The sequence below is a fragment of the Onychomys torridus genome, chromosome 15 (genome assembly GCF_903995425.1).
Source record: "Onychomys torridus chromosome 15, mOncTor1.1, whole genome shotgun sequence".
Taxonomy (NCBI): Eukaryota; Metazoa; Chordata; class Mammalia; order Rodentia; family Cricetidae; genus Onychomys; species Onychomys torridus.
In genome coordinates, this window is record NC_050457.1 from 63,982,259 (window position 1) to 64,007,120 (window position 24,862).

Consider the following 24,862-nt stretch of genomic DNA (forward strand, 5'->3'; position numbering starts at 1 on the left):
TATAGACAGTTGTGAGCCACCATGTGGTTGCTGGAATTGAACTCAGGACCTCTGGAAGAGCAGCCAGTGCTCTTAACCTCTGAGCCATCTCTCCAGCCCCTACTCTGACAGTCTTAACAACTCAGTTTAGTAGGTTAAATTGTAAAGAACTGGGAAATGAGACTCAATCTCTGAATAATTTCTTTTTCGGTGGTTGCAGTTACACTCAGATGTTGGTTTTTCACTTGAAGATAGACCCTTGAGCATATATCCTCAGGAAATGTAGTGATGTGTATGCAGAGAGAGTTGGCTTGAATAAAGCCAGGTACAGTGCACATCTCTGAACTCAGCTCTGGGAAGGCTTAGGTAGGAAAATTGAATTTGAGGCCAGCCTGGTCTACTAGAGAGTTTGGGGGCAGACTGACCTATATGGTAATAAATATATATTTTAATAAACTGGGAAAAAATTCATATGTGAAGGTAAGGTAATTGGAGCCTGTCTGTGGGTCAGCCTGCCCCCTGCTGTTTCCTCCCCACTCTGGCTGGCACCCCAAGGGCTAACTGGAGAGCTGATTGAAGGTGTGTTTTGAAGTGAATCATTTATCTTCTGTCTGTGATGTGTGTACTAACTCCTCACCTGTGAGTCCCCACAGTGGAAGAAGAGAGCTGGGATTGGAATTCCACACAACCTTCTTTCCTGCCAATAATCCCCTTTAGAAACAAGGCTCTGGCTGGTCAAGGGACTAGTATTGTTAAAAATTTAATGTTTTTAGAAAATTATTGGGGCTTGGGGGCAGCTGTTTTTCTCAGTTAACTTGGTACTAAGCATAAAAATTAAAAATTGTTTGGGAATAACCTGTACCCATGCTGCTTAACATGGGACAACCACAAGTATTTGGGGGAGTGGCAAAATGAGCTTTGAGAGATGGGTTAACCCCAGAAGTCACGAGACTTGAAAAGGGAAGATTGCTTCCCATGAGTCAGCATCAGCAACTTAGGAAAATTACTCATGGGAATGTGCATAGTAAAATAAGGAAGAACTTTTATGTATTTGATGTTAGGACCAGCAATAAAGAACAGCCAGCAAACTTGGGGTCTTTCCATGTTGTTCTGTGGGGGTTCATCAGGAGCAAGGTTAGGTTTGGGGCAGTTTGGGTCTACAGAGTTCATTCACAGCCCAGATGTCAGGTCATGGTCAGCTCTGGGTCCTGTGTGCCATGGTACTCCACTTTGTTCATCCCGTAGATAAGAGTGGGGGCCACAGACGTACTAGGAGTCCCAGAGAAAGGTCGCGGGCCTCACCAGATGAAAGTAGCCTACAGGTGACCCTCCAGAGCCAAGGTTCTCACATCTGCAGACTCAACCAGCCGTGGGTCAAAATTATTCAGGAAAGCGTATGTCTACCCTGAATACACAGGTACAGACCTGTCCCTGGTTATTGCCCACACAGTGTGTAGCAGCAGCAGCAGCTACACTGAGTGTTACTGGTGACCTAGAGATGGTCAAGTGTAGGAGAGGATGCTCAGGTCGTTTGCAGCCTCAGCAGCTGCATGGGCTAGTGTGTGAGGCGGGTCCTGGAGCCTCAGATATCAAGGGACAGTGTTGTGTCCCCTTGTCTTTCCACCTGCTCTCTGCTTCCTAGTAGAGGTCTGTTGTGCAGACACGCCAAGTTGGAGTTGCTCTCATCCCCCATGGTACATGCCAGTCCCAGGCATTTTGACCTCCTTGGTGGTGAGTGAGGGTGGAGCGCATTAAAATTTGGTTTTCCATTTTAAAGTGTTTTATTATAGGACGTTTTACTTATACACACAAGTAGAGGTGATAACAAAATCCATGTCCTTACCCAGCCAGCTTCAGTGCCCTCCAGCCATGCACAAGGGTGTGTCACACCTAACCACGCTGACGCTGACGGTGTGCATTCTGCTGAAGCAGTCACTGTGTCATTTCCTGGAAATAATGTTGGTGTGCTCCTAAGGATTCTTTTGGGAACATAATCCATTTGCGTCACATTTAGCATCACCTCCTAACATAGATTCCAGCCATGGTCTGAGTTTCCCACGTTCGCCTCATCAGTGTGCGGAGGAGTGGTCTATTGGTTTTCTTGCTTGTGGAGATTCTTTCTGCTAATCAGAATCCAATAAGGTGCCCAGGCTTGCCCAGCATTGTTATTTCAAGTGGGAAGACCTGCTTTGTGTGTGTATGTAAAAAATGATGTTTTGCCTGCATGAGGGTGTCAGGCACGCTAGAACTAGAGTTACAGTCATGAGTTGTCATGTGGGTGCTGGAAATCAAACCCAGGTCCTGTGGAAGGACAGCCAGTGCTCTTAACCACTGAGCCATCTCTCCAGCCCCTTGTCCAACCTTTTGACACTGCAGTACAACACTGTCTGCGGTGTACACACTCAAGAGCTGCACAGTAAAAAAAAAAAAAAAAAAAAAACAACCCTCACACTGTTTTTAGTACATTTGGGCCACGTTCACAGCCAACATGGGCCTCCTGGCCGTGTCTGAGTGGTTTTAGATCACACTCAGCTTCTGGCTCATCGATTCCTGTCACCTCTGCCCTGCTTTCATGTGCAGCTAGAATCAAAGACTGTCTTACTTAGGACCAGTCTCCAGCCTCACTGGTGGTCCCATGCAGACCGAGCCTATTCTTCACACCCCAGTGTCTCGGTGAGTTAGTCCTTGTGCCTCCAGGGTGATCAAGTGAGGCCTGTTCTCCCTAACAGTGTTTCAGAATTGATGGCATCTGTTTCTATTTGAAGAGTGATTGATTATAAAGTAAATATATTAATTCTTGAAGGGTTACAAAACTTTTGCTACAGTCATCTGTAGGTATTGCTTCTAGAATGCCTTCCTCCCCCCACCCAACCCTCTCAACACACATGTCAGGAATATCAAAATCTGTGCGTAAACACCCAGGCTGCATGTAAAGTGGTGTGGTGTTCATATACAACCTACTTCCTTCTCTACACGACAGAGCACTCTAGATTCCTCATAAAAACTGGTACAATATGGATGTTATATAAATCTTTAGAGAATATTGATAAACCCTATATGCTGAAACCTCTGTGTGTTCAGTTCAGGAGTAATTTTCTTCTGAATATTTTCAATCCGGTATGGATTACACACAAGGAATCTACAAATACAGATTGTACTCATCTATTACCTAAAGTAAATGAAAACATTTCCTAAACAGGAGGTGGTCATCCTGAACTCCTCTTTGTATATAGTACCCTCTAGCTAAATGCTTGTCTCCCTTTCTGTCCTCCAGTTTCCAGGAAAATGAGTAGGTTCCTTTGCATGGTCTAGCAGTGACGGCTTTATTGTTTTTGTTTTTCCAAGTATCCTTACGTGCTCCTGGGTTTAACAGATTGGGGGGGGGGGTTCCAGTCACTGTACCTCTACTGCATTCCCACAGTAGCCCCATCTGGACCAGCAGTAGCCACCATGTATAGTCTTTGGTCTATGTCATGTAGTCCCGGCCATTTCTGAGAGCTTCCTAGTTTTCTGATGTAACAGGGTGCTCTCGGCTCTCTGTTAAGATGGAGTCTATCTGTGGAAGGCTTTTGCTTTATTATCTCCCACTTCAGCCTTTGGGAAAGCCCCGGATTGGAGCCCAGCTATTGCTACAACCCTGTCAGCAACATCTCTGCCCTCTCTACTTACTTCAGAGAAGCATTTATGTTCCCTGGACCCTGCCTGTGTTTCTGAACATTCCTGGGATTTCAGGTGCAGAGCTGTGAGGCTGGTCATAGAGTCTAAAGTCCCACTGACACCTGGGGGATCTGAGCTCGTGAGAGGGAAATTGCCTTCCAGAGTCAGTATTCCTGCGTCATTCTTCTGCCTGACAGGATCTGCGCTGGTTGGGTTTTGTCAACTTGACACGAGCCAGGGTCATTTGGGGAAATGCCTTGATTAGTTTTGCTTGCAGTGATGTAGGAGAGCCTAAAGCACCGTGGGGAGTGCCAGCCCTGAGCAAGGTGGTCCTGAGGGACATAAGATAGCAGGCCAAGCAAGCCATGAGGAGCAAGCCAGGAAGCAGCACTCCTCCATGGCCTCTGCTTCAGCTCCTGCCTCGACTTCCCTCAGGGGTGGACTGTGATCAGGAAGTGTAAGCCAAATAGACCCCTTCCTCTCTGGGTTGCTTTTGGTCATGGTGTTCATCCCACCAGTAGAGAGAAAATTAGAATAGCGTCTATCACGAGGCCCCTTGGGTCACCCCTCTGTCCCTGTAGAGGGGGCATCACAGACCTCTCTGTGGGGTCTTTTATCCCTCAAATTTTATTTATTACTGGTACGTGTATGTGTGCCGTGCGTGGGTACATGTGCCACAGCACATGTGTGGAAGGCAGAGGGCAACTTTGTGGAGTCAGTTCTCTCTTCCACCTTTACGTGGGTTCCAGGGATTGAACTCAGGTCACCAGTTTCATGTGACAAGCACCTTTAACCTCATAGGCATCTCACTGTTCCCGATCTTACTCATTTTTAAAAATATAATTCATCTGTTCTTAGGGTTTCTTTTAGGATCTCATTTTTATTGATGTGTATTTGTGATGAAAGGCAGTTGCACACATATGTGTGAGTGCTCCCAGAGGCCAGCAGAGGGTGTCAGGTCTCCCTGAAGCTAGACCTGCAGGCAGTTGTGAACTACCTGACCTGGGTGCCAGACATTGATCTCTGCTTCTCTGGAAGAGCAGCAAGAACTTTTCACTACTGAGCCATCCCCTGGCCCAAAACGCATTTAATTGTGTTTCAGTGAGACTGGCAATATAGTCATACCAGAATTGCTGTTTCTAGCCTGTTAGAATTTCCGTTTCGTTGATATAAAAGAACTGTTTTGCTGTGAGCAAATTCGTTATCGACTCTGGCATGCTCTCCCCTGATTTAGTTAGCCTGTCCCCATCCTTGTGTCTCCGATATAGTTAGGGCATGTCCAGGGGAGATCAAGTTGACACCAAATCCTGCCCTTGCTCCGGAGCTTCTGATGGAGGCGGTGTTGGGGAGGGTGTGACAGGAACTGGCCAAGCTTCAACCTGTGATAGGCAGCTGCAGTTCGTTCTGCTGTAACAAATGCCCACAGCTGGGTGATTTTTTTGTTTTTGTTTTTTGTTTTTGTTTTTGTTTTTTTTGAGACAGGGTTTCTCTGTGTAGCTTTGCGCCTTTCCTGGATCTTGCTCTGTAGCCCAGGCTGGCCTCGAACTCACAGAGATCCACCTGGCTCTGCCTCCCGAGTGCTGGGATTAAAGGCGTGTGCGCCACCACTGCCCAGCCATCTGGGTGAGTTCTAGTGAACCAAATTTATGTTGCCCATGATCTAAACGCCAAGAAGCCAGGATTAAGAGGACACATCTTACTGTGTCATCTATGGCTGAAAGACCAGCATGCTTTCAGAGGGGAGCAAGAAATGTACCCGGTAGCACATGTCCTGAATCTTCACTGTAAAGGTAGAGGCGGGAGACTTGCCCGTTCGAGGCCAGCCTGGCTGTCTGATGAGACCCTATCTCAATAAAAATACTAATGTGATGTAGCTCAGTGGTAGAGTGCTTGTCCAGCATGCACATGGCCCGGGTTCAATTCCAGAACCGCAGAAGGGGGTGGAAGTGGAGAAGAGAAACAAAGGAAGGAAAAGAAAAACAAAACAAAACAATGTCCAGCCCCAAAACCTTAACCCCTTCGAAGTGGTTGAGCCTGCTAGCTAGCTCCTCCCTCCTTCAGACCCCTGCCTGTAAATCCTACCTTGATCACACATCCAACATAGGAGCGCGGGAGCGGCCTTCCTCAAACCACAGCTGCTGAGATCAGCTAGCGAAAGACTAGGCCGGACCGGGCTGCCTTCTGGGTTTCCTCCTACTGTAGATCCGAGATGGGGGGCAGAGGAAGGCTTTTCTGGGCCTTGAGCACAGTCAGATGTTGGGTGTCCTCTGTGATAAGAGACGTGAGCGAAACACCCCACCACCCTCCTCCCTCCCCACCCCATCCCTAATGCCACTGCAGACCCACTATTAGGAGCGCAGAGGAGTCTGGGTCCCCCTAGAGGTCTCTAATAGAAAGGCTGGTGACAATGTGCTCTATTTGTCTGGTCCCTTGTTTTCATCCATATTTATGATTTCAGTTACCTGTGGTCAAATAACACCAATTAGAAAATTTCATATTTAGAGGGAGGGAAATAGAGAGAGGATGGTCACCCTCCTTAGTTTGGGGGTATTGCATTTGTTCCGTTCTGTTATTGATTACCCTTGCTATGTCTAATTTACAAAGTAAGCGTTCCAGTTCAGGCGCTTGTGTGGGTTGTATGTGCCCAATCTGGAAATCCAAAATCTGAAATTCTCAGAACTTTGAATGCTGCTATGATGCCTCATGTAGAGAATTCCACTCTGACCTCACATGATGGGTTATAGTCAAAATTCCAGCATGTGGAAAACACTGTATAAAATTGGCATTCAGGAAGCTGGAGCATAGCCCCATAGCATACCCTCTGCTTAGCATAAAACAAATGCCTTCAGGCTATATGTGTATGAAACATAAATGCATCCCATGTTTAGATTTGGGTCCCAGTCTGAAATATAAAACACTTGGTCTCAGGTGTTCTGGGCCAGGGACACTCAACACTATCAGGGGGTGGGGATTCCATAGTGTATGTGAGGTTTACTACTGTCTGCAGCCTCAGGTGCCTCCTTACGAGTCTCAGAAGAAATCTCTCATGAATAAGGAGGGCCATGGTATATAATTTCTAAAGCAACACTTTCCAACTTGCTCGTTAATTTTGTAAAATTGCCTTCCTCGGTTATAGCTAAGAGTTCTGCATTCTTGATTGCAAATTGATTCCCATTTGCCCCTTGTGTGTCTTGCAGGGAGATCATAGACAACACAAGCAAGGAGAATGGGATCGACATCATCATGGCGGACAGGACTTTCCATCTCATCGCGGAATCCCCGGAAGATGCCAGGTGAGGTCTGCGGGATAGGCGTCCTTCTCTCCTGAAATCAGGGCGAGCCCTGTGTGAACACCGTTTGTTCTGTTGCCTTTAAAGGGGTTTTAGTTGTCTATCAGGACAGTTAAAGAGGCGTAGGAGACGAATGCTCTGTCTCTTAGTGTATCTTGCCTTAGTAAACGTGTTCAAGTGCCGCAGTCTCACGCTTTTCCAGCCTCAGATGCCGTCTGGTACAAACAACGGAAAGCCCTCCCTGTGGATGTTTTGAGCTTCGGAAGTAAAGGATTTGTACAGAGATGTAAAGAGCAGTCTGTAGCCATCATCTGCGTGATGAATGGTGATACGGCTGTGGCATGCCGAGGATTTGAAAGTCTCTCCCTTGAAGGAGTCGGTGGGCAGGCTGTTAACATAACCACATTGCAGGCAGTGTGCACTCACTTGGTTCTCGGTCAGTCCTGTGGGGTGGGTGTCATTTCAACTTTGCAGACTGACTGGCAGACAGGAAAAGGCAAACACAGACTGTAATAGAATTCGAGCTCAGTTCTGTTGAATGGACACATTACCCACACACACCCCACCCCCAACACACACACACACACACACACACACACACACACACACACACACTCCCTCCATTTCTTTCTGAGGGGGCTCAAATCTCTGACTGAGGTGAGGGGAAAATGGAGTTACTTGTTGGCTGGTGCAAGCTGCCTGTCTTGGGACCTTGAGTTTCCGTGCTGGAGTACTGAGCATAGGGAGGGGACAGAGCTAGGGAAAAGTGACCTTTGCTCTTCAGTGAGACACATCACGTGGCCATGTAGTGTCTAGGACACATTTGGGGGCCTTTGTGGGACTCCAGGATTCCGGTGGAGGTGGTTGTTATCTTTCCTGAGCAGTGCTAAGTAGTAATCTCTGAGGATGACGGCAAGGGGCTTCTGCCCCTCGGTGTTCAGCCCAGAAGTCATCAGAACTTTCTGGTGGGTTCTCAGACCCGTCCGTCCCTCACTCCCTCCGGCCTGCCCTTTGGATGTCTTTAGGTCGATATAATACCCCGGCAGCAGCGTGAAGAGTAAAGATTCCAGAAAGGGATTCTTCCCAAGGGAGCAGACGGAAGCTCTGGCTGGACTCATAAATTATAGCACAAACTGGAAAAACAAGCAAACCTGAAATTACAGCCCTCACACTCTGTCTGGGGCTCCTAGAGACCACATGTGCCTCTCTGTGGTCCAGGGACAGCCCACAGGTTCTCAGCCGAGTTACAAGCCATCGTCTGGCAGCTGCTCTTTCTGTTTTCTGCCATAATGAACCTGCTAAATTTAACATGTGGAATGTTCTAGTGAAAACCTTTTCCCCTGACCAATGGAAGACTTTTTTTTTTAATCACTTTATAAATTTAAAGCTGTAAATGATTGATAAGAAATTTTATGAATCAATTGTAGGAGTGTCAATAGAAATTGAAAGCAGGACGGTTTTGTTCTTTGTGTTATGTATGTGAGTGTATGTATGTATATAATTCATAAGGCATACATCTTGAATTATATATGTTACAGTGTTTGCTCTAGGGGATTTTTCTGAGGTTATAGAGCCATAACTGCAGGGTGCCTTCTGGTCAAAGAAGGATGGAGCAAGGCCACATAAGAGGTCTTGCTTTGCTCTGTTTTCTCCAAGGGTCTGCAGTATTGAATATTTTCAAAGTTTCAGGAATTTTAGAAAGAAGGTTTTAGTTTTTGCTGTAAATAATTCACACAACTAGCTTTCTGTGGGGATGTTATTTCTTCACTTAACTATTCCATTACATACCAAGTCTTTCTTCTGTCCCTACTTAGTAGTGGTGTGTGTTTATCAAGATACAAGAATAGCCTTGAGAAGGGGTGCCTTGGCTTCTCTCTCCCACACCGTGTTTGTGTAATCAGCGCTGTCTGTCTGTCTGTCTGTCTGTTCCAGGTCTTTTTCTTTCTGTGTGTCTTGGGTTCCTGGTTCTAGCAGGACTTTTGTTCTGCTTGGGTTTTTCTGAAATTGATTTCTCTTTTCACAGTCTTTCTGATTGTGAGGAGGCTGGAAGTGAGAAAACCTAGTTGAAATAAAGATGGAAGAATTTTGATCAAAATCATTTTGACTTAGGCACCTGCTTTGATTTCCACCTCCCTTGTGGTTTTGTTCACTGGGGTGGAAGTCTTGGCAGCCACAGAAAGCCCCTGGTTCCCAGATAGAAATACAGATGTCAAGCACTTGGGCTGAGGCGGTTTCTCCTCCATTGTTGACTTTCTTTCCTTTGATAGGTGTCCTTTAGGACATGAGTGTACTACTCAGTGAGATCTGAGGTTGGCACGGAGGAGACTTAATGCCACAGTCCATCCTGCTAAAGGGAGTTTGGCTGGTTGGTTTTTTTAACTTTGCTTATGATAGTATGCAAGCAGAGCTGCTCAGAGGAGATGTCTTGTGGGCAGGAAACATGGAAAAGCATTGTTTTGCCCCTCAGAGCTTGGCCACCCATGACCCTTGCCCTCTCTCTCCACAGCCAGTGGTTCAGCGTGCTGAGTCAGGTCCATTCATCCACAGACCAGGAGATCAGAGAGATGCACGATGAGCAGGCAAACCCCCAGAATGCCGTGGTGAGTGGACACTGCCGGGGGTGGGGTGTACAGAGTTGGTAATGGGAAAGAAGTTAGGCTGGGCAATAGGGTGGGACTGGATATGTCTAGGTAGTCTTTTATAAGTAAAAGAATAATAATTAAGGAGAAAAACAGGACTATTTAAAATCTTAAATTCTGTTTAAAATCTTGCATAGAAAAGGACAAGTTGCAGATGAGTTTGGCTACATTCCATATCTTCCACCTGAAATCTTAAAAAAAATAACAATTTTCATAATATTACAGATGTGATTTTTTTTTATAGCTATACGAGGTTTTTTATAATATAGTTTTTTTTTTAATGTGTTTATTTTTAATTGTGTTTAGGAGGCTAGGTATGTGCGTGTGTGTTGCAGTTGCCCTCAGAGGACAGAAGAGGGCATCAGATCCCCCTAGAGCTGGAGTTCCAGGAGATGGTCAGCCACCCAGTCTGGGTGCTGAGAACTAAGTTCTGCTCCTCTGCAAGACTGGCACATTCTCTTAACCACTGAGCCCAGACAACTTTAAAATCCAAGGTTTCTTTGCAGAGTAATTTTTCAGTTAAACAAAGGATCATAGCCTAAATCAGTCGATTTACACTATTGAGGAGTTGATGAGTAGTCTTCAGTAAAAAGATTTTGAGAACAAGAAGGACTGACTGATGGCATAGTGTTTTGAGACGTGGACTGTAGCCCCTGCCCCATCTAGAGACTGACAGAACTCTTTAAAGCAATTTTCTTAAATAACTGTCATCATGCAGCTCACCCAAACAGAAGGCATTTCTTTGCCTTGTTTCCTCGCCAGTTATAATGTAGGGATGCCATGTGATGTCATTCAGCTCTGGTACCCCCCCTCACCATCACCATCACCCTTTTGTTCCTTTCCAGGGCACACTGGATGTGGGGCTGATTGACTCCGTGTGTGCTTCCGACAGCCCCGATAGGTAAGCTCCAATAGACACAGGACAAAGACACAGAACCTCTGCAAGTCCTCACAGGGTGGCCATGTATGAAACCTTAGCAACCACCTCATCCAAAGTCATGCCAAGAAGGGACTTTGGGTTGCTAGGCAAAGGAGAAGCCAGATCTTGACCGTCCATTTTCAAATGCCAACTGCAACACAGGAAAAGGGTGGTGTTTGTGTGAGGATCTACATGGGATAGCTTTTCTTTGTGGTTTTTTTGTTTGTTTTTTGTTTTGTTTTGTTTTGTTTTGTTTTTACATGGGGCCTGACTGTGTTAGCCCAGGCTGGAGTCAGGTTCAGGACAGGTCTTTTGTCTCGGCCTCCCAAGTTCTAGGACCACATGTGTGAGCCGCCATACTTAATAGTCATGAAATTCTTACAGCAAGAAAATGGCCACTTTTGGAAAATGGTACTCCAGCATAAGGAGTTTGTAGCGTTCCTTTCTCTGAACATTAAGAATGACCTTGCTGGTTTATTTGTGTGAAATAGATATAACAGATGTAAGTCCAACCATGAACTGTGTCCTTTACATTTCCGCTTTCCCTGTTGTTTTGTTATTGTTGTTGTTGTTTTGTTTTGTTTTGTTTTGTTTTTCGAGATAGGGTTTCTCTGTGTAACTTTGTGCCTTTCCTGGAACTCACTTGGTAGACCAGGCTGGCCTCGAACTCACAGAGATCCACCTGCCTCTGCCTCCCGAGTGCTGGGATTAAAGGCATGTGCCACCACCACCCGGTTGCTTTCCCAGTTTTGACCTTCAAGGCCAACCATCTTCAAGTTGACTTGGTTGATGGCCTGTCTATTGTTGCTGTTTGTAAATTCCTTTTTTTGGTCCTTGTCAGACTCAGTTGTTGTAGGGCCAGAGTCAGAATTAAAGCTGACTTCTGCCATGTTAAGTAAGATAGCCAGAAAGGAAATATGAGTGTGTTAAACTTATAATAATAATAATAAATAATAGTATCTGCTAGGCAGAGTGAGAGCTCTGGAGTCCTTGTTACCTGCCCTGGGGCTCTTGGGAGATGGGATGGGTATCTTCTGACTCCCGAAGTCAGTCAACACCACCTTCAGCCTGGCTTAGGAGTGTTTAACTTCTGTGCAGTCAGTCACCAAAGTCCAGGTTCTTCATGTTTTCTAAGTTCTACCTTACTAAGCTTGCTTCTTTTTAAACCCACCGCCCCGGCAAGCCTGACAAGGTGTCTTCGTCAGGGTTTCTGTTACTGTGAAGAGACACCATGACCGCCCAACTCTTATAAAGGAAAAACATTTTATTGGGGTGTTTCACTTGCAGTTCAGAGGTCCAGTTCATTATCGTCATGGCAGGAAGCAAGGCAAGCATGGTGCTAGAGAAAGAACCGAGTAAAGAGTTCTGACATCTTGACTTACGGGCAATAGGAAGTGGACTGAGACACTGGGCGTGACTTGAGCATATATGAGACCTCAAAGCCCACCTCCACAGTGACACACTTCCTCCAACAAGACTATACCTTCTCTAAAAAAGCCACACCTCCTAATAGTGCCACTTCCTTTGGGGGCCATTTTTTTTTTCATTTGGGGGCCTTTTTTTTTTTTTCACACCACCACACGGGATGGCCTGTATTGAAAACTTAGCATTCTGCTATTCTGTTTCTCGCCTTTCTTCCTTCCCAGCTAGTTTGGGGGTTTTGTTTTTTTCTGAGACCAGTTTTCTCTGTGTATTCCTACCTGTCCTGGAACTCACTCTGTAAACCAGGCTGGCCTCAAATTCATAGAGTTCCTCCTGCCTCTGCCTCTCGAGTGTCGGGATTAAAGGCGTGTGCTGCTGCCACCACCCAGCTGAGCTACAGTTTTAAGGGACCTCTGGCCATAGGCAGACAGTCTAGTTAGCCTTTTTTCTTGACCTCTGGTAGTGCTTTGCTATAGTAAATATTGAAAGCTCCCAAGAGAGGAGAATTCAGGCAGTCATATAAGCAGCTAGATGCAGGAATTAGTGTGTGCATAGTCCCCTGAGCGGTTCTGAGCATTGACAGACAGGAGCTGAGGGACCAAGTAAGTTTCCATTATCACTTTATCCCTGTCTGGGAAATGAGCTCCTGTTGAGTGGCTTTGAAACCGTGGACCCAAGTAGCGTTCTGTACCAGGCCCAGTCAGGGACGTAAGATGTTCCATTGACACCTACTTGCTAATCCTCCTCCATTACCACTGTCTGGAATTTCATTCTCCGCCACAGAAATACTATCCAAGGCTATATCCAGAGGCAGGAAGAAACTGGTTTTGGTGATGCATTAAAAAAAAAAAAAAATTCCCCATGGTTACCTTATTTTGCCTTCCTGGAACCAGTTTCGTCTGGAAAGTCTAGGGGAAGAGATATTTTTCCTCTGAGGACTTCTCTGGATGAGTGTGTTGCTCTAAGTTTGACAGTTAATGATGCATAAAATAAATGCCACAGAAATATGAGCAAGGTTTGCCTTAAGATGAACTGTAAAAAGCATCCCAGTGTCTCCCTGGGACACCTACACCAGGGCAAAGGTCAGGCAGGAAGCCTTGGTGCAGACAGGTGACGCCGGCACTGGATCTAAGAGGCTCTCCCTTTTTTCTGGCCCTTCTCAGACCCAACTCGTTCGTGATCATCACAGCCAACCGGGTGCTCCACTGCAACGCGGACACACCAGAGGAAATGCACCACTGGATAACGCTGCTGCAGAGATCCAAGGGAGACACCAGGGTGGAGGGCCAGGAGTTCATCGTGAGAGGTGACTGCTGGCTCTGTTTCATTGTCTTCCTCAGTCAGGCTCTCTTACTACACCATCAATGCAGCTGGACCAGATGGCCACTGAGGTCCATGGAGTCCTCCTGTTTAGGGTGACAGGTGCACGCTGCTGTGATCAGGCCCTTCACATGGGTGCTGGGACTCCAAGCTCAGGCTCCCATGCTTATGCAGCATACGTGACAGAGTCATCTCCTTGGCCTTAAACGGCTTCTCCAAGTTACTTGGTCTGAAGAGTTTGAAAAACAAAACAAAACAATGATTATGGCCATTTTCTAACCAATAGATAGAAATGTAGAGGGTTGGGGATTTAGCTCAGTGGTAAGGCCCAGGGTTCGATCCTCAGCTCCAAAAAAAAAAAAGAAAAGAAAAGAAAATGCAGCCCATATTTAAAGTTTTACAGATGTAAATGATGCCGTGGCACTTAGGGTTTTGAGTCACATTTGTTTTTTCGGTGCTAGGGCTGGATCCCCAGGGCCTCAAGTGTGTCCCCAAAGCACTCTACTGCTGATCTTTACCACCAGCCCCTCGTGGTAGTCTTCTGACTGACGCTTGAACCTTCCTTTCCAGGGTGGTTGCATAAGGAAGTAAAGAACAGTCCCAAGATGTCCTCACTAAAGCTGAAGAAGCGGTGGTTCGTCCTGACCCACAATTCCCTCGATTACTACAAGAGCTCAGAGAAGAACGCCCTGAAACTAGGCACTCTGGTCCTCAACAGCCTGTGCTCTGTTGTGCCCCCCGACGAGAAGATATTCAAGGAGACAGGTACCCAAGGCTCCGGGCTGAAGCACAGCCAGGCTCAAAACGCAGGGTGACAAGTCTCTGAAGGTCAGGGCTTGCTCCAGTGAAGAAGTGAAATTTCTGCCTAGCGGATCTTGGCTTCAAAATACAAAGGAAATTCTGTTTTTGATCCATGTCCTGAGGCTGGCTGTGGTTGGTTCTAAATGCTTTGTATTTGAAGCTGTAGCGAAGCCAGTTTGATTTTCAGGGGATGCAGAAAGAGTGACCAGAAATGTAAAGACTTTCAGACTCATCAGATTTTAGCCTAATGCATAAGAAACAGCTGCATAGATAGGCAGGTCCGCTGTGGTTTTTCCCCTAAGTTGTGGTACTATAAGAGTTTCTGAAAGATGGCTTTTCTTGGTTTATGCCCCTAGTTGTGATTTGGGGCTTTTTAAAATACAGTCGCTCCCTTTGTGTCGGATGTGTGTGATAATGGTACACACCTTGTCCGAACAAGCAGTCTCTAGCAGCTTTCTCTGCTGAGGGGGAGGGGCTAAGGAAGGGAAGAGGAGAAGCAGGAGATGGGAGGAATGTCAGGATAAGCTGCACATTGGCACTTTTGTGCCAGTCCCTAGAACAGACTGCTCTCAATTCAAGTGTTTACATTGGCTCCTTGTTTTATTTATTTATTTGTCTTCTCTTGACTATAAACTCCACAGTGCTGGGGACACTTGATATCTGTTTGACCCTGGATGTTTGTGCCAGACACAGCACATGTAGAACTCCAGTGTTTACTGAGTTAAATCACTGATTAAGACTTCCCTTCCCGTGCTACTGGCCCGGGCACCAGGACAAGCCATGGGACTCAAGCCTTGGTCCCAGAGGGCGAAGCTGACACACGTGTGCTGCGCTGCCTTGCAGGTTACTGGAATGTCACCGTATATGGGCGCAAACACTGCTACCGACTCTACACCAAGCTGCTCAACGAGGCCACCCGGTGGTCGAGTGCCATCCAGAACGTGACTGATACCAAGGCTCCCATCGACACGCCCACCCAGCAGCTGATCCAAGACATCAAGGTGAGAAGAGAAGCCGGGAACTGCTGTGACGTCTTCCCTTGGCCAAGAGGACTCGGGATTTCACTGGCTCGGTTTTCACTGGCTTGTGTATTTTTTCAGTTGAGAGTCTGAATGAGATTCTAAGTGAAATTTTACACTGAAAATGTTTTGTCTCTAGAGAGGTGTTAGAATTTGGCACTATATATATATACAGAAGATTGGGTGAGAACTGGGTTAGGGACCACCCAAGCCATCCAAGGGTCGTCTCAGCCCCAGGTGGGGACCTCTTAGAAGTAACAGTAACTCACTTCTCACTACTCAGTTCTAGGCCACAGAAGTAGATTCACAAAGAGCCCAGATTGGAGGGCTGGTAATGTGGCTCAGTGTTTGTTGATGTGTACAAGGTCCTGGGTTCAGGAGCCCAGGTTGGTCTAGAACACGTGGGATCCCGGTCGGCTAACCTCCAAATAGCCACAAACAACAGATCTCATTGATTTCATTAAGTTGCTATCCCCTCTTGTAAGCTTATGTTGTTTACTAACGATTGACCAGCTGCCACAAACCTGGCTCGCAGTCCTGTGGACCCATTGGAGCTGGAGAGGGTCTAATATATCCATAGTTGTAATTTCCTACGCAAATCAAGTGGCTTCCTGATTCCAGTGTGGTATGTTTTCTGGAAGTTTGAGACCAAATTACAGTAAATCCATTATTCTCCAACACACCCAAGCTTCCTATAGACCTAGGGCCCTAGGTACAAATAATCTCATTTGTAGCCTTAAAAATATTTGAAGCTTCCTTTGAGAGAGGAGGTGGTTTTGTTTGTGTGTGTGTGTGTGTGTGTGTATGGGGGGGAGGGGGTTGACATCCACACATTCTCATCAAAGCAGTGTCATCTATTATCTATTCTCTAATTGTTGCAAATGCAGACATTCAAAGAATACATAGAATTTTCCAGATATGAAATGCTTAAGAAATGAGACAAGTTACCCTAATTAACTAGAAAATTTAAGTCATTGATTTTTTTTGCCCCCAACCTGCAATGGAATGTTGTTGAAGAGATTTCCTACTGGAAATGAAATTGCTGTGGAAGAATGACTCAGGGCCGCCTGTCTGCAGCCCCGCTGTTCATTTAGTGCCGTGGCTGCCTTCCCATCCCAGAGTAGCCTGTGAAGAGCACCCGCACACGTGTGTCGCTGTGAGCGTGGCGGGAGCACAGTGAGGGGCTGGCAGGGTGGGGGATTAAAGTGCATTCACTGCTGTGACAGACAGACAGTTTCCCTTCCAAGCCCCCATGTTGCTTAGTTCACAGCCACCACCTCTAACTCTGGTTCCGAAGAACATGATGCCCTCGTCTGGCCTCCACAGGCCCACACATAACTATCAAGAAAATCTTTAAAAGAGAGTAAAGTACCGAAAATAATTAAAGCCACACTGGTGATACACGTCTATAATCCCAACAATAGGGAGGCTGAGGCAGGAGAATTGTCATGAGTTCTAGGCTAGCCTAGATTAGATCCTGTCTCAAGAATCAAAATAGAGCCAGGTGGTGGCCCACGCCTTTAATCCCAGCACTCTGGAGGCAGAGGCAGGCGGAGCTCTGTGAGTTCGAGGCCAGCCTGGGCTACAGAGTGAGATCCAGGAAAGGTGCCAAGTTACACAGAGAAACCCTGTCTCAGGAAAAAAAGAAAAGAAAAAAAGAATCAAAATATAAAGTCTACCAAAAATGTTTTATAAATGAATTACAGTTGAAGATTGATGGCAAATCACAAAGAAAATTAATTTTTTTAGTATGTGTGTATAATCTCCAGGGATGGGAAGTTTTAATAATGTAGGGGAAATGCACTTAAAACAGAGACTGAGTTTTGAAGGTGTTTTTGTGGTCAGTGTTCAAATGCAGATTGGATTCGCTTTGGCTGAAAATGGCCAACACTAGATTTCCCATAACGTCTGAAAGATGTTCCTGTGTGGGGAAGCGTGGCTGGGTTTGCTGAGTGTGTGCTTTTCCCACTCAACCTCTTGCTTTTATTAAGTGGCAGCTTTCCTTTCCAGGAGAACTGCCTGAACTCCGATGTGGTGGAGCAGATTTACAAGCGGAACCCGATCCTTCGATACACACATCACCCCCTGCACTCCCCGCTCCTGCCTCTTCCCTACGGGGACATAAACCTCAGCTGTGAGTTCAGAGAGCCCTCAGGATCCTCAGAGCCTGTGGTTCTGCTTTTCCTGTTAACTTCGACTCTAACACAGAAGCGCTGCTTACTTGGAGTTCCTAGGTCATCACAGACAGGAAAGAGTCAGGAAGATAATATACTGAAGTAAAGATTCAAAGGGACATCAGAGAATGCCAGTGCGCTCCATGAACTCAGAATATGCAACATCTGCTTTCCAGTGGTGTGAGGTGTACACATTCATCCCTTCTATCTTTAATTCTCAGTACAGTGCCCAGCTAATTGTGTGTGACTTCCTTCATCGGGAAATGGCTTCGTAGCACAATGTTGCCCAGCAGCAGCTCATGCAAAGTTCGTAGCAAATCTGAAATCCGTGAGGCAAAAGCCTACAGCCTTTAGAGTTTATAGTTTAAAGTTTACGGCGTTTGGTTGCAGTTAATGCATTTTTGACTTACAGTATTTTTACGTTGTAATGGGTTAACAGGATGTCACCGCATTTTAAGTCAAGGTCAAGAGGTCCTGGACAATATTACATTCTAGCCGAGCTAGAGTTCAAGTTTTAAGTGAGCGTTCTAAGTACTAAACTTTCAGCTTCATGACAGGGTAGCTCCCGCACGTCTGTTTCCCCTGCTGTGCTCAGCTGATTTGAATACACAGGGAAGAGGGTGGACACGGCATTAGGAAGTGGCTATTGGTCCCCCATGTCATTCCTCCCCTTTTTTGTGCTTTCTTCCAGCCCCTTGAGTGATGCTGTGCATTTTCTTTTCCTAGTGCTCAAAGACAAAGGCTACACAACCCTTCAGGACGAGGCTATCAAGATATTCAACTCACTGCAGCAACTGGAATCCATGTCCGACCCCATCCCGATCATCCAGGGCATCCTGCAGACCGGGCATGACCTGCGGCCTCTGCGGGACGAGCTGTACTGTCAGCTCATCAAGCAGACCAATAAGGTGCCCCATCCTGGCAGTGTGGGCAACCTTTACAGCTGGCAGATCCTGACGTGCCTCAGCTGTACCTTCCTGCCCAGCCGAGGAATCCTCAAGTACCTCAAGTTCCACTTGAAAAGGTAAAGCACCAGGCAAGGGGGAGACTTTTGAAAGAGGCTGGGCAGAGCTTATGGCGTAATGGCTGGGTTCCAACACTGAACACTGGGGCCAGGGACCCAAAGGTCCCTGAGCAAGCTAGTATGACCAAGGTGTCCTTTCTCCCTTTAAGCTGCATGAAGCTCTCTAGGGAACCGAGCCACTATGGATGTAGCACCCTAATATATTCATGCTGAGTACATTCAATTACCACTGCCCTCTATATAGAAAACCCCAACTTGGGTATTTTATTTTTATTTTATTTTTATATCCCGACTGCGTTCTCAACAGATTTTATTCTGAGGTGGACAGCATGAGCTTATGGGATACAGTTAGGTAATAAAATGATTACACGGTGGATCTGAGGAGTAGGATATCTGTCATCTCATTGTTTTGTGTGTAGCAGAAGCAGTCATAGTCTCATTTTGCTTAACTCCGGGGGGGAAAAAAAAAACGTTTAAAGCTGGACATGGTGTCTTATTCCAGTAATCTCAGCACTTAGAAGGCTGAGGCAGGAGGGTCAAGAGTTCAAGGACAGCCTTTGCTACAGAGTGAATCCCCTCTAGCTCAACAAAGCAAAAGGTAGTGTGTGGTGGTATTGTATTCCCCAAAATATTGTGCACACTAATAAACTTATCTGGGGTCAGAGACAGAGCAGCCACAATATTAAACATAGAGGATAGGCAGTGGTAGCACATGCCTTTAATCCTAGCATTCCAGAGGCAGAAATCCCTCTGGATCTCTGCGAGTTCAAGGATACGGCCAAGCATGGTGACGCACTCCTTTCATCCCAGAAATCTAGCCTTTAATCCCAGGGAGTGATAGCAGAAAGCAGAAAGATATATAAGGCGTTAGGACCAGGAACTAGAAGCTTTTAGCTGGTTAAGCTTCAGGCTGTGAGTAGCAGTTCAGCTGAGATCCATTCTGGAAAAGGACTCAGAGGCTTCCAGTCTGAGGAAACAGGATCAGCTGAGGAACTGTTGAGGTGAGGAAGCTGTGGCTGGTTCTGCCTCTCTGATATTCCAGCATTCACCCCAATACCTGGCCTCAGGTTTGATCTTATTAATAAGAACTTTTAAGATGCCTGCTACAGTAGCGCACACCTTTAATCCCAGCACCCCAGGAGGCAGAGGCAGGTGGATCTCTTTGAGTTCGAGGCCGTGGTGTTTTTACAGGCAGCATGAAGCATCATCCTTTCAGGTATCAGTGGTGCTGCCTAGGGAGCTGGCAGCAGATGACCCCTAAACAGTGGTTCTTCACTTTCCCACTTTGAGGTAAACCCAGTAAACCCACGCAGGGAAAGCCAGATCTAGCCAGGAAGACACTGATGTTTGCTCATGTCACCACTAGGAGGTGGCCTCCCTGCCCATCTCTGCTTCGGAACCTTCCCCATAGCCCAGCTCCTGCCAGCCAGCCAGCCTGCCTTATCTACAGCTCACACTGCAGCTTTGTCTCCTAGGATACGGGAACAGTTCCCAGGAACCGAGATGGAAAAATATGCCCTCTTTATCTACGAATCTCTCAAGAAAACCAAGTGTAGAGAGTTTGTGCCTTCCCGAGATGAAATTGAAGCTCTGATCCACCGGCAGGAAATGACATCCACAGTGTATTGCCATGGCGGAGGTTCCTGCAAGATCACCATCAACTCACACACCACAGCTGGGGAGGTAGGGAGCGTTAACAGTCCCGTTGTGCTGGATGCACACCTGCCCGTCCGCCTGTGGCACCAGGGGCAAGCATAACCACACTGGTGTTTATACTCAGCATACCTGCACAACATAGGTAGAGGTGAACGTGCAGTTAAGTGTGTGAAAGTGCAAAGCTCCACTCAGGCCAGTGTCTGAGAGGTAATCCCACCCAACGTCTCCACAGGTCTGCTGCAGAGGAAACTCTGTGACAAGGGTGCGTCAGGTCGCTTGGGCCACAGGGTGTTGAGAATGCCGCATCAAATGAACCCATTTTCCCTGGTGCTAGCCCAGTGAAAGCTGGGGTAATGGTAGCATTTGAGAGCCTTTTTGAATGGAAGACTCATCAGTAAACATCACCATTGTTTCTCAAGGTTTATCAATATGTCAAAGAAAACAGGGGACTTAGGAATTTCATCCACACATTACCCCCCCCCCGGGGTGGGGCAGGGGAGTGCTTTTTGGGGAGGGGGCAGGTGGGAGCAAGAAGAAAGTACAAGCTAACTTTACCAAGAGAGTTAGAAGAAAAACAGAATAAGTTAGGCTCTGGGGCCAGCACGTAGTGACAGTTTCAGGAGGCTATGTGGACTCTCTCCTGCCTGCGGCCCTCTCTGAGTTTACAAAGTTGGATGTACGTTAAGCGCACACAGCCTCTGAGATGAGGGCTTCCTCATATGTCTTCCAGGTGGTGGAGAAGCTGATCCGGGGCCTCGCCATGGAGGACAGCAGGAACATGTTTGCCTTGTTTGAGTACAATGGACACGTGGACAAGGCCATTGAAAGCCGGACCATTGTAGCTGATGTTCTGGCCAAGTTTGAAAAGTAAGTCCTTCCTCCTCAGAGTGCTGACAGAACTTTGGACGCTCCCCGTTTTTCCTGTGTTAATCTATTTACCCTTGCTTCTCTGCCGTCTGTGCGTCCTGACTCACAGACAAAGCCATGGTCTCAATGTTGATTTAGCGCATCCTCAGCCCTTCACCACCACTCTCTGTTCCAGCCCCTGTTCACTGTCTCTTAAGAACTTAGGTTTTCAGTTCTCACTGATAAGCTTTGAAATGAGGCCGGTGGACTCAAGCCAACACCCCAGCTCTCGAAATGGCCCCTTGTGTCCACAGTGTAAGGTGTCCCTTCAACAGTGCATCCTTGATCTCTGCCTTAGATTCCCCAACCCAGAAAAGATGCTTGGCGTCTAAAGGCAGCCCACTGAATAGTCACAGCAATTTGAACTAAGAAAACTCAACTGAGACTTATTCTGAACAAATAGCATTTCTGTGGATTAAACACGGATTCCATGGTACCAGTTCATCTGGGACCCTCAGTGAGTCCCTGCCAGCAGGCTTTGCCTGAAGGCTTCCTCTTTGTTTTCTTGAAGTTGGACTGGCCTAGAAGTGTGTGCCTTCCCCCTGGTTAAAGTACTGAGGAACTCTGACAGGCGTTGTCTCGCTGTTCTGCCTGTGTGACTGTCCCGTATGTCCTCTCTCCCCTCACCATACCACTCACTACCACCATAAACAGGATGCCTGTGTCCTCAGAGTGAGCTGCAAAGCCAGCCCTCTGGGGGCCACCAGCGGCCCCTTTCCAGTCCTTCTCTGAGTCTTTCGTGGCTTCTGTCTGTAGGCTAGCTGCCACGTCAGAAGCTGGGGACTCTCTGTGGAAATTTTACTTCAAACTTTATTGCTTCCTGGACACCGACAGTGTGCCCAAAGACAGCGTGGAGTTTGCGTTTATGTTTGAACAGGTAAGAGGAACTTTGAGAAACAGATCCCTTGTGTGGGGCAGGAGCGAACGAAGCCCATTACTATGCCATATATATATAAATAAATGAACTGCTCAAGTCCTCAAGGCACAGCAGTAGGTTTACATGCAAGGAAAAGCTAGCAGCTCATTCTGTAGAAGAGACCCTACACACTTGATTTAAGAGGCCATAGGAATGAAAGATATTCCAGTGTTGGGTGAGACCCGTGAAGGGGAGGGATTTGGCTTGAAAGCAGTGGGCTGTGCTTTGCTGGAGAGAAATCCAATTTGAAAGTGGTGGGATGGGCTCTGCTGGAGTGGAATTCAGCTTGAAGCAAGGCTGGGGTGCAGACCACGGGGCAGGAGTGAGCTGGCCGTGGGGCTTCCTGTGGTACTCAGCGGTTACCTGACCACAGCCCCTACCCCCTTTCAGGCCCACGAAGCAGTTATCCACGGCCACCACCCAGCCCCTGAAGAAAACCTCCAAGTGCTGGCTGCCTTGAGACTCCAGTACCTGCAGGGGGATTACACCCTGCACACCTCAGTCCCACCCCTCGAGGAGGTTTACTCTCTGCAGAGACTCAAAGCTCGCATCAGTCAGTCGACCAAAACCTTCACCCCGTACGAACGCCTGGAGAAAAGGCGGACCAGCTTCCTGGAGGGAACACTGAGGCGCAGCTTCCGGACCGGGGCAGTGGTCCGGCAGAAAGTGGAGGAGGAGCAGATGTTGGACATGTGGATTAAGGAGGAAGTCGGCTCTGCTCGAGCCAGCATCATTGACAAATGGAAGAAATTGCAGGGAATGAACCAGGAACAAGCCATGGCCAAGTATATGGCCTTGATCAAGGAGTGGCCTGGCTATGGGTCAACACTCTTTGATGTGGAGGTGAGAGCTGGCTGCTGTAATGTCCCATTGTGAGCAGACAGGTGCTGTGGTGTCCTGACCGCACTGGTCAGAACCTGAACCTCGCCCAGGTTCGTTGGGGTGGGAGGGGGTGACAAGAGGTATCTGTTGGCTCTGCGCCCTCTGGTTCTTACCATTAACATCCTCTTACCCCTAAGGTTTTTGTTTTGATTTGTCTTCTTGTTTTTAACTTTATTCATCTATTTATTGTGTGTGTGTGTGTGTGTGTGTGTGTGTGTGTGTGTGTGTGTGTATAGCACTCGTGGATGAGGATAACTTAGAAGTCAGTTCTGCCCTTCCACTGTGTGAGCTTCAGGGATTGAACTGAGGGAGTCAGGCCTGGAGGCCAGCTCCTTTACCCACTCAGCCATTGCTGTCCCCCCTTGAAGGTTTCTTTCTCTTCCTTTGTAGCAAATGTTTCTATAATAGGATGCCCGCCGTCTGTGTGTCTGGCCGGCTGGCTGGCCGGCCGGCTGGCTGGATATCTGTTGCTGGGCTAGATTAGTGTCTAGCCCAGCTGGCTTCCAGCTTGCTCAGTAGCTGAAGATGACCTTGAACCCCTTTCTCCACTCCCAAGTGCCAGGATTACAAGACTAGCACACCAGGCCTTAAATGTCTCTTGTTTTAAATAATGTACACTTTTTATTTTTATTTTTATTATTATTATTATTATTATTATTATTATTATAGCTAATTTTTAAAGTACTTATTAAAATCTGCATTTTTAAAATTCTTGTTTTTAGACTTATAAACACACTTAGAAATTTTATACAAGTATTCCTTATCCAAAATACTTGGGAATTTCTCCAATTAACAGTTTTTCTGATTTTAGAATTCTCACACCAACTCCATACTTGAGCATCCCTGGTCTAATAATCCAAAATTTAAAGTATTTCAAAAGTGACATCACCCCCATCTCCCAGGCCATATTTTTCCAGATAGGGTCTCACTAAGTAATTCTGGCTGGCCTGGCCCTAACTCTATAGATGACCTCCCAAGAGCTGAGATGGAAGGCAAAATCCAACTTCTTTTTGTTGTTGTTTTTGGGTTTTCAAGACAGGGTTTCTCTCTATGTAGCCTTAGCTGTCGTGGAACTCACTATGTATCCCAGGCTGGCCTGGAACTCGGGTTCACCTGCCTCTGCCTCCTGAGAGCTGGGAGGTGTGTGCCACCGCTGCCTGGCAGCAAAATCCAATTCTTAAAAAATATGTTTCCTTTTTCTTTTGTATTCTGGGGATGAAACCCAGGGCCTTGTACATACAAAGCAAGTACTCCACCAGCAAGCTACATCCCTCATGCCTGCTCTAAATATTTTGTACTTCAAGTCAGCACTCAATGATGTTGCAGGTTTCAAAACATTTCCAATTGCAGATAATCGGGTTAGAAATGCTGAGCCTGCCTGGCGGTGGTGGCGCATGCCTTTAATCCCAGCACTCGGGAGGCAGAGCCAGGCGGATCTCTGAGTTCGAGGCCAGCCTGAACTACCAAGTGAGTTCCAGGAAAGGCGCAAAGCTACCCAGAGAAACCCTGTCTCGAAAAACCAAATTAAAGGGGGAAAAAAAGAAAGAAAGAAAGAAAGAAAGAAAGAAAGAAAGAAAGAAATGCTGAGCTTGCGCTTGTTTTGTCTGTCTGGAAGGAACAGCACCTTAGAACGTGGAATTTACCACTGCCTCACCCAATACTAACTCCTGAGTCCCTCATTTAAGACCACTGACTGAAAGGAAATGTAACCAGCAGTGCAGAGCAGAGGGATGCTTGTCAAACTGGCGTCAGATCCTACCACCTCCATTGTGTATTTCCTTTGCAGATGTGGAGGGTTTAGTCAGTGCCAGAGACCACAAAGCCTGCAAAGCCTGAGACATTGCCTCCCTCTAAAGGGGGTTTCCCAGCCCCAGCCCCAGCCCCACCCCCCTACAGATGAGCTTCTGGATTTCTTTTAAAGATGTATTTATTATGTATAGTGTTCTGCCTGCATGTGTGCCTGCAGGCCAGAAGAGGGCACCAGATTTCATTACAGATGGTTGTGAGACACCATATGGTTGCTGGGACTTGAACTCAGAACCTTTAGAGGAGCAGACAGTGCTCTTAACTGCTGAGCCATCTCTCCAGCCTCGCTTCTAGATTTCTTACGGCTACAGCAATTGATCTAGATGACTTTCAATCGAAGTTTTATAAAAATCTAAGTACCGATTACGTATTCCAAAATACTTTGATTGCTTCTGGGAGGATGTTGTCCTGGGTGTAGTAGGTTGGTTGATAGGGTTATGTTTGTTCTGAAG

General features: G+C 46.8%; 1 protein-coding gene across 7 annotated transcripts in view; it reads left to right on the top strand.

Moving 5' to 3' along the window:
* Myo10 (myosin X) overlaps window positions 1-24,862 on the top strand; it is a 212,033-nt gene that overhangs the window by 182,814 nt on the left and 4,357 nt on the right. For all 7 annotated transcript variants that reach the window (XM_036206964.1, XM_036206965.1, XM_036206969.1 and 4 more), the window contains 12 exons: window positions 6,834-6,929; window positions 9,433-9,526; window positions 10,411-10,466; window positions 13,070-13,212; window positions 13,797-13,991; window positions 14,871-15,028; window positions 17,057-17,180; window positions 17,947-18,244; window positions 19,720-19,927; window positions 20,631-20,767; window positions 21,563-21,683; window positions 22,113-22,565. In XM_036206964.1, the coding sequence (XP_036062857.1) occupies window positions 6,834-6,929; window positions 9,433-9,526; window positions 10,411-10,466; window positions 13,070-13,212; window positions 13,797-13,991; window positions 14,871-15,028; window positions 17,057-17,180; window positions 17,947-18,244; window positions 19,720-19,927; window positions 20,631-20,767; window positions 21,563-21,683; window positions 22,113-22,565 (2,083 nt within the window). The remainder of the gene's footprint in view (window positions 1-6,833; window positions 6,930-9,432; window positions 9,527-10,410; window positions 10,467-13,069; window positions 13,213-13,796; window positions 13,992-14,870; window positions 15,029-17,056; window positions 17,181-17,946; window positions 18,245-19,719; window positions 19,928-20,630; window positions 20,768-21,562; window positions 21,684-22,112; window positions 22,566-24,862) is intronic.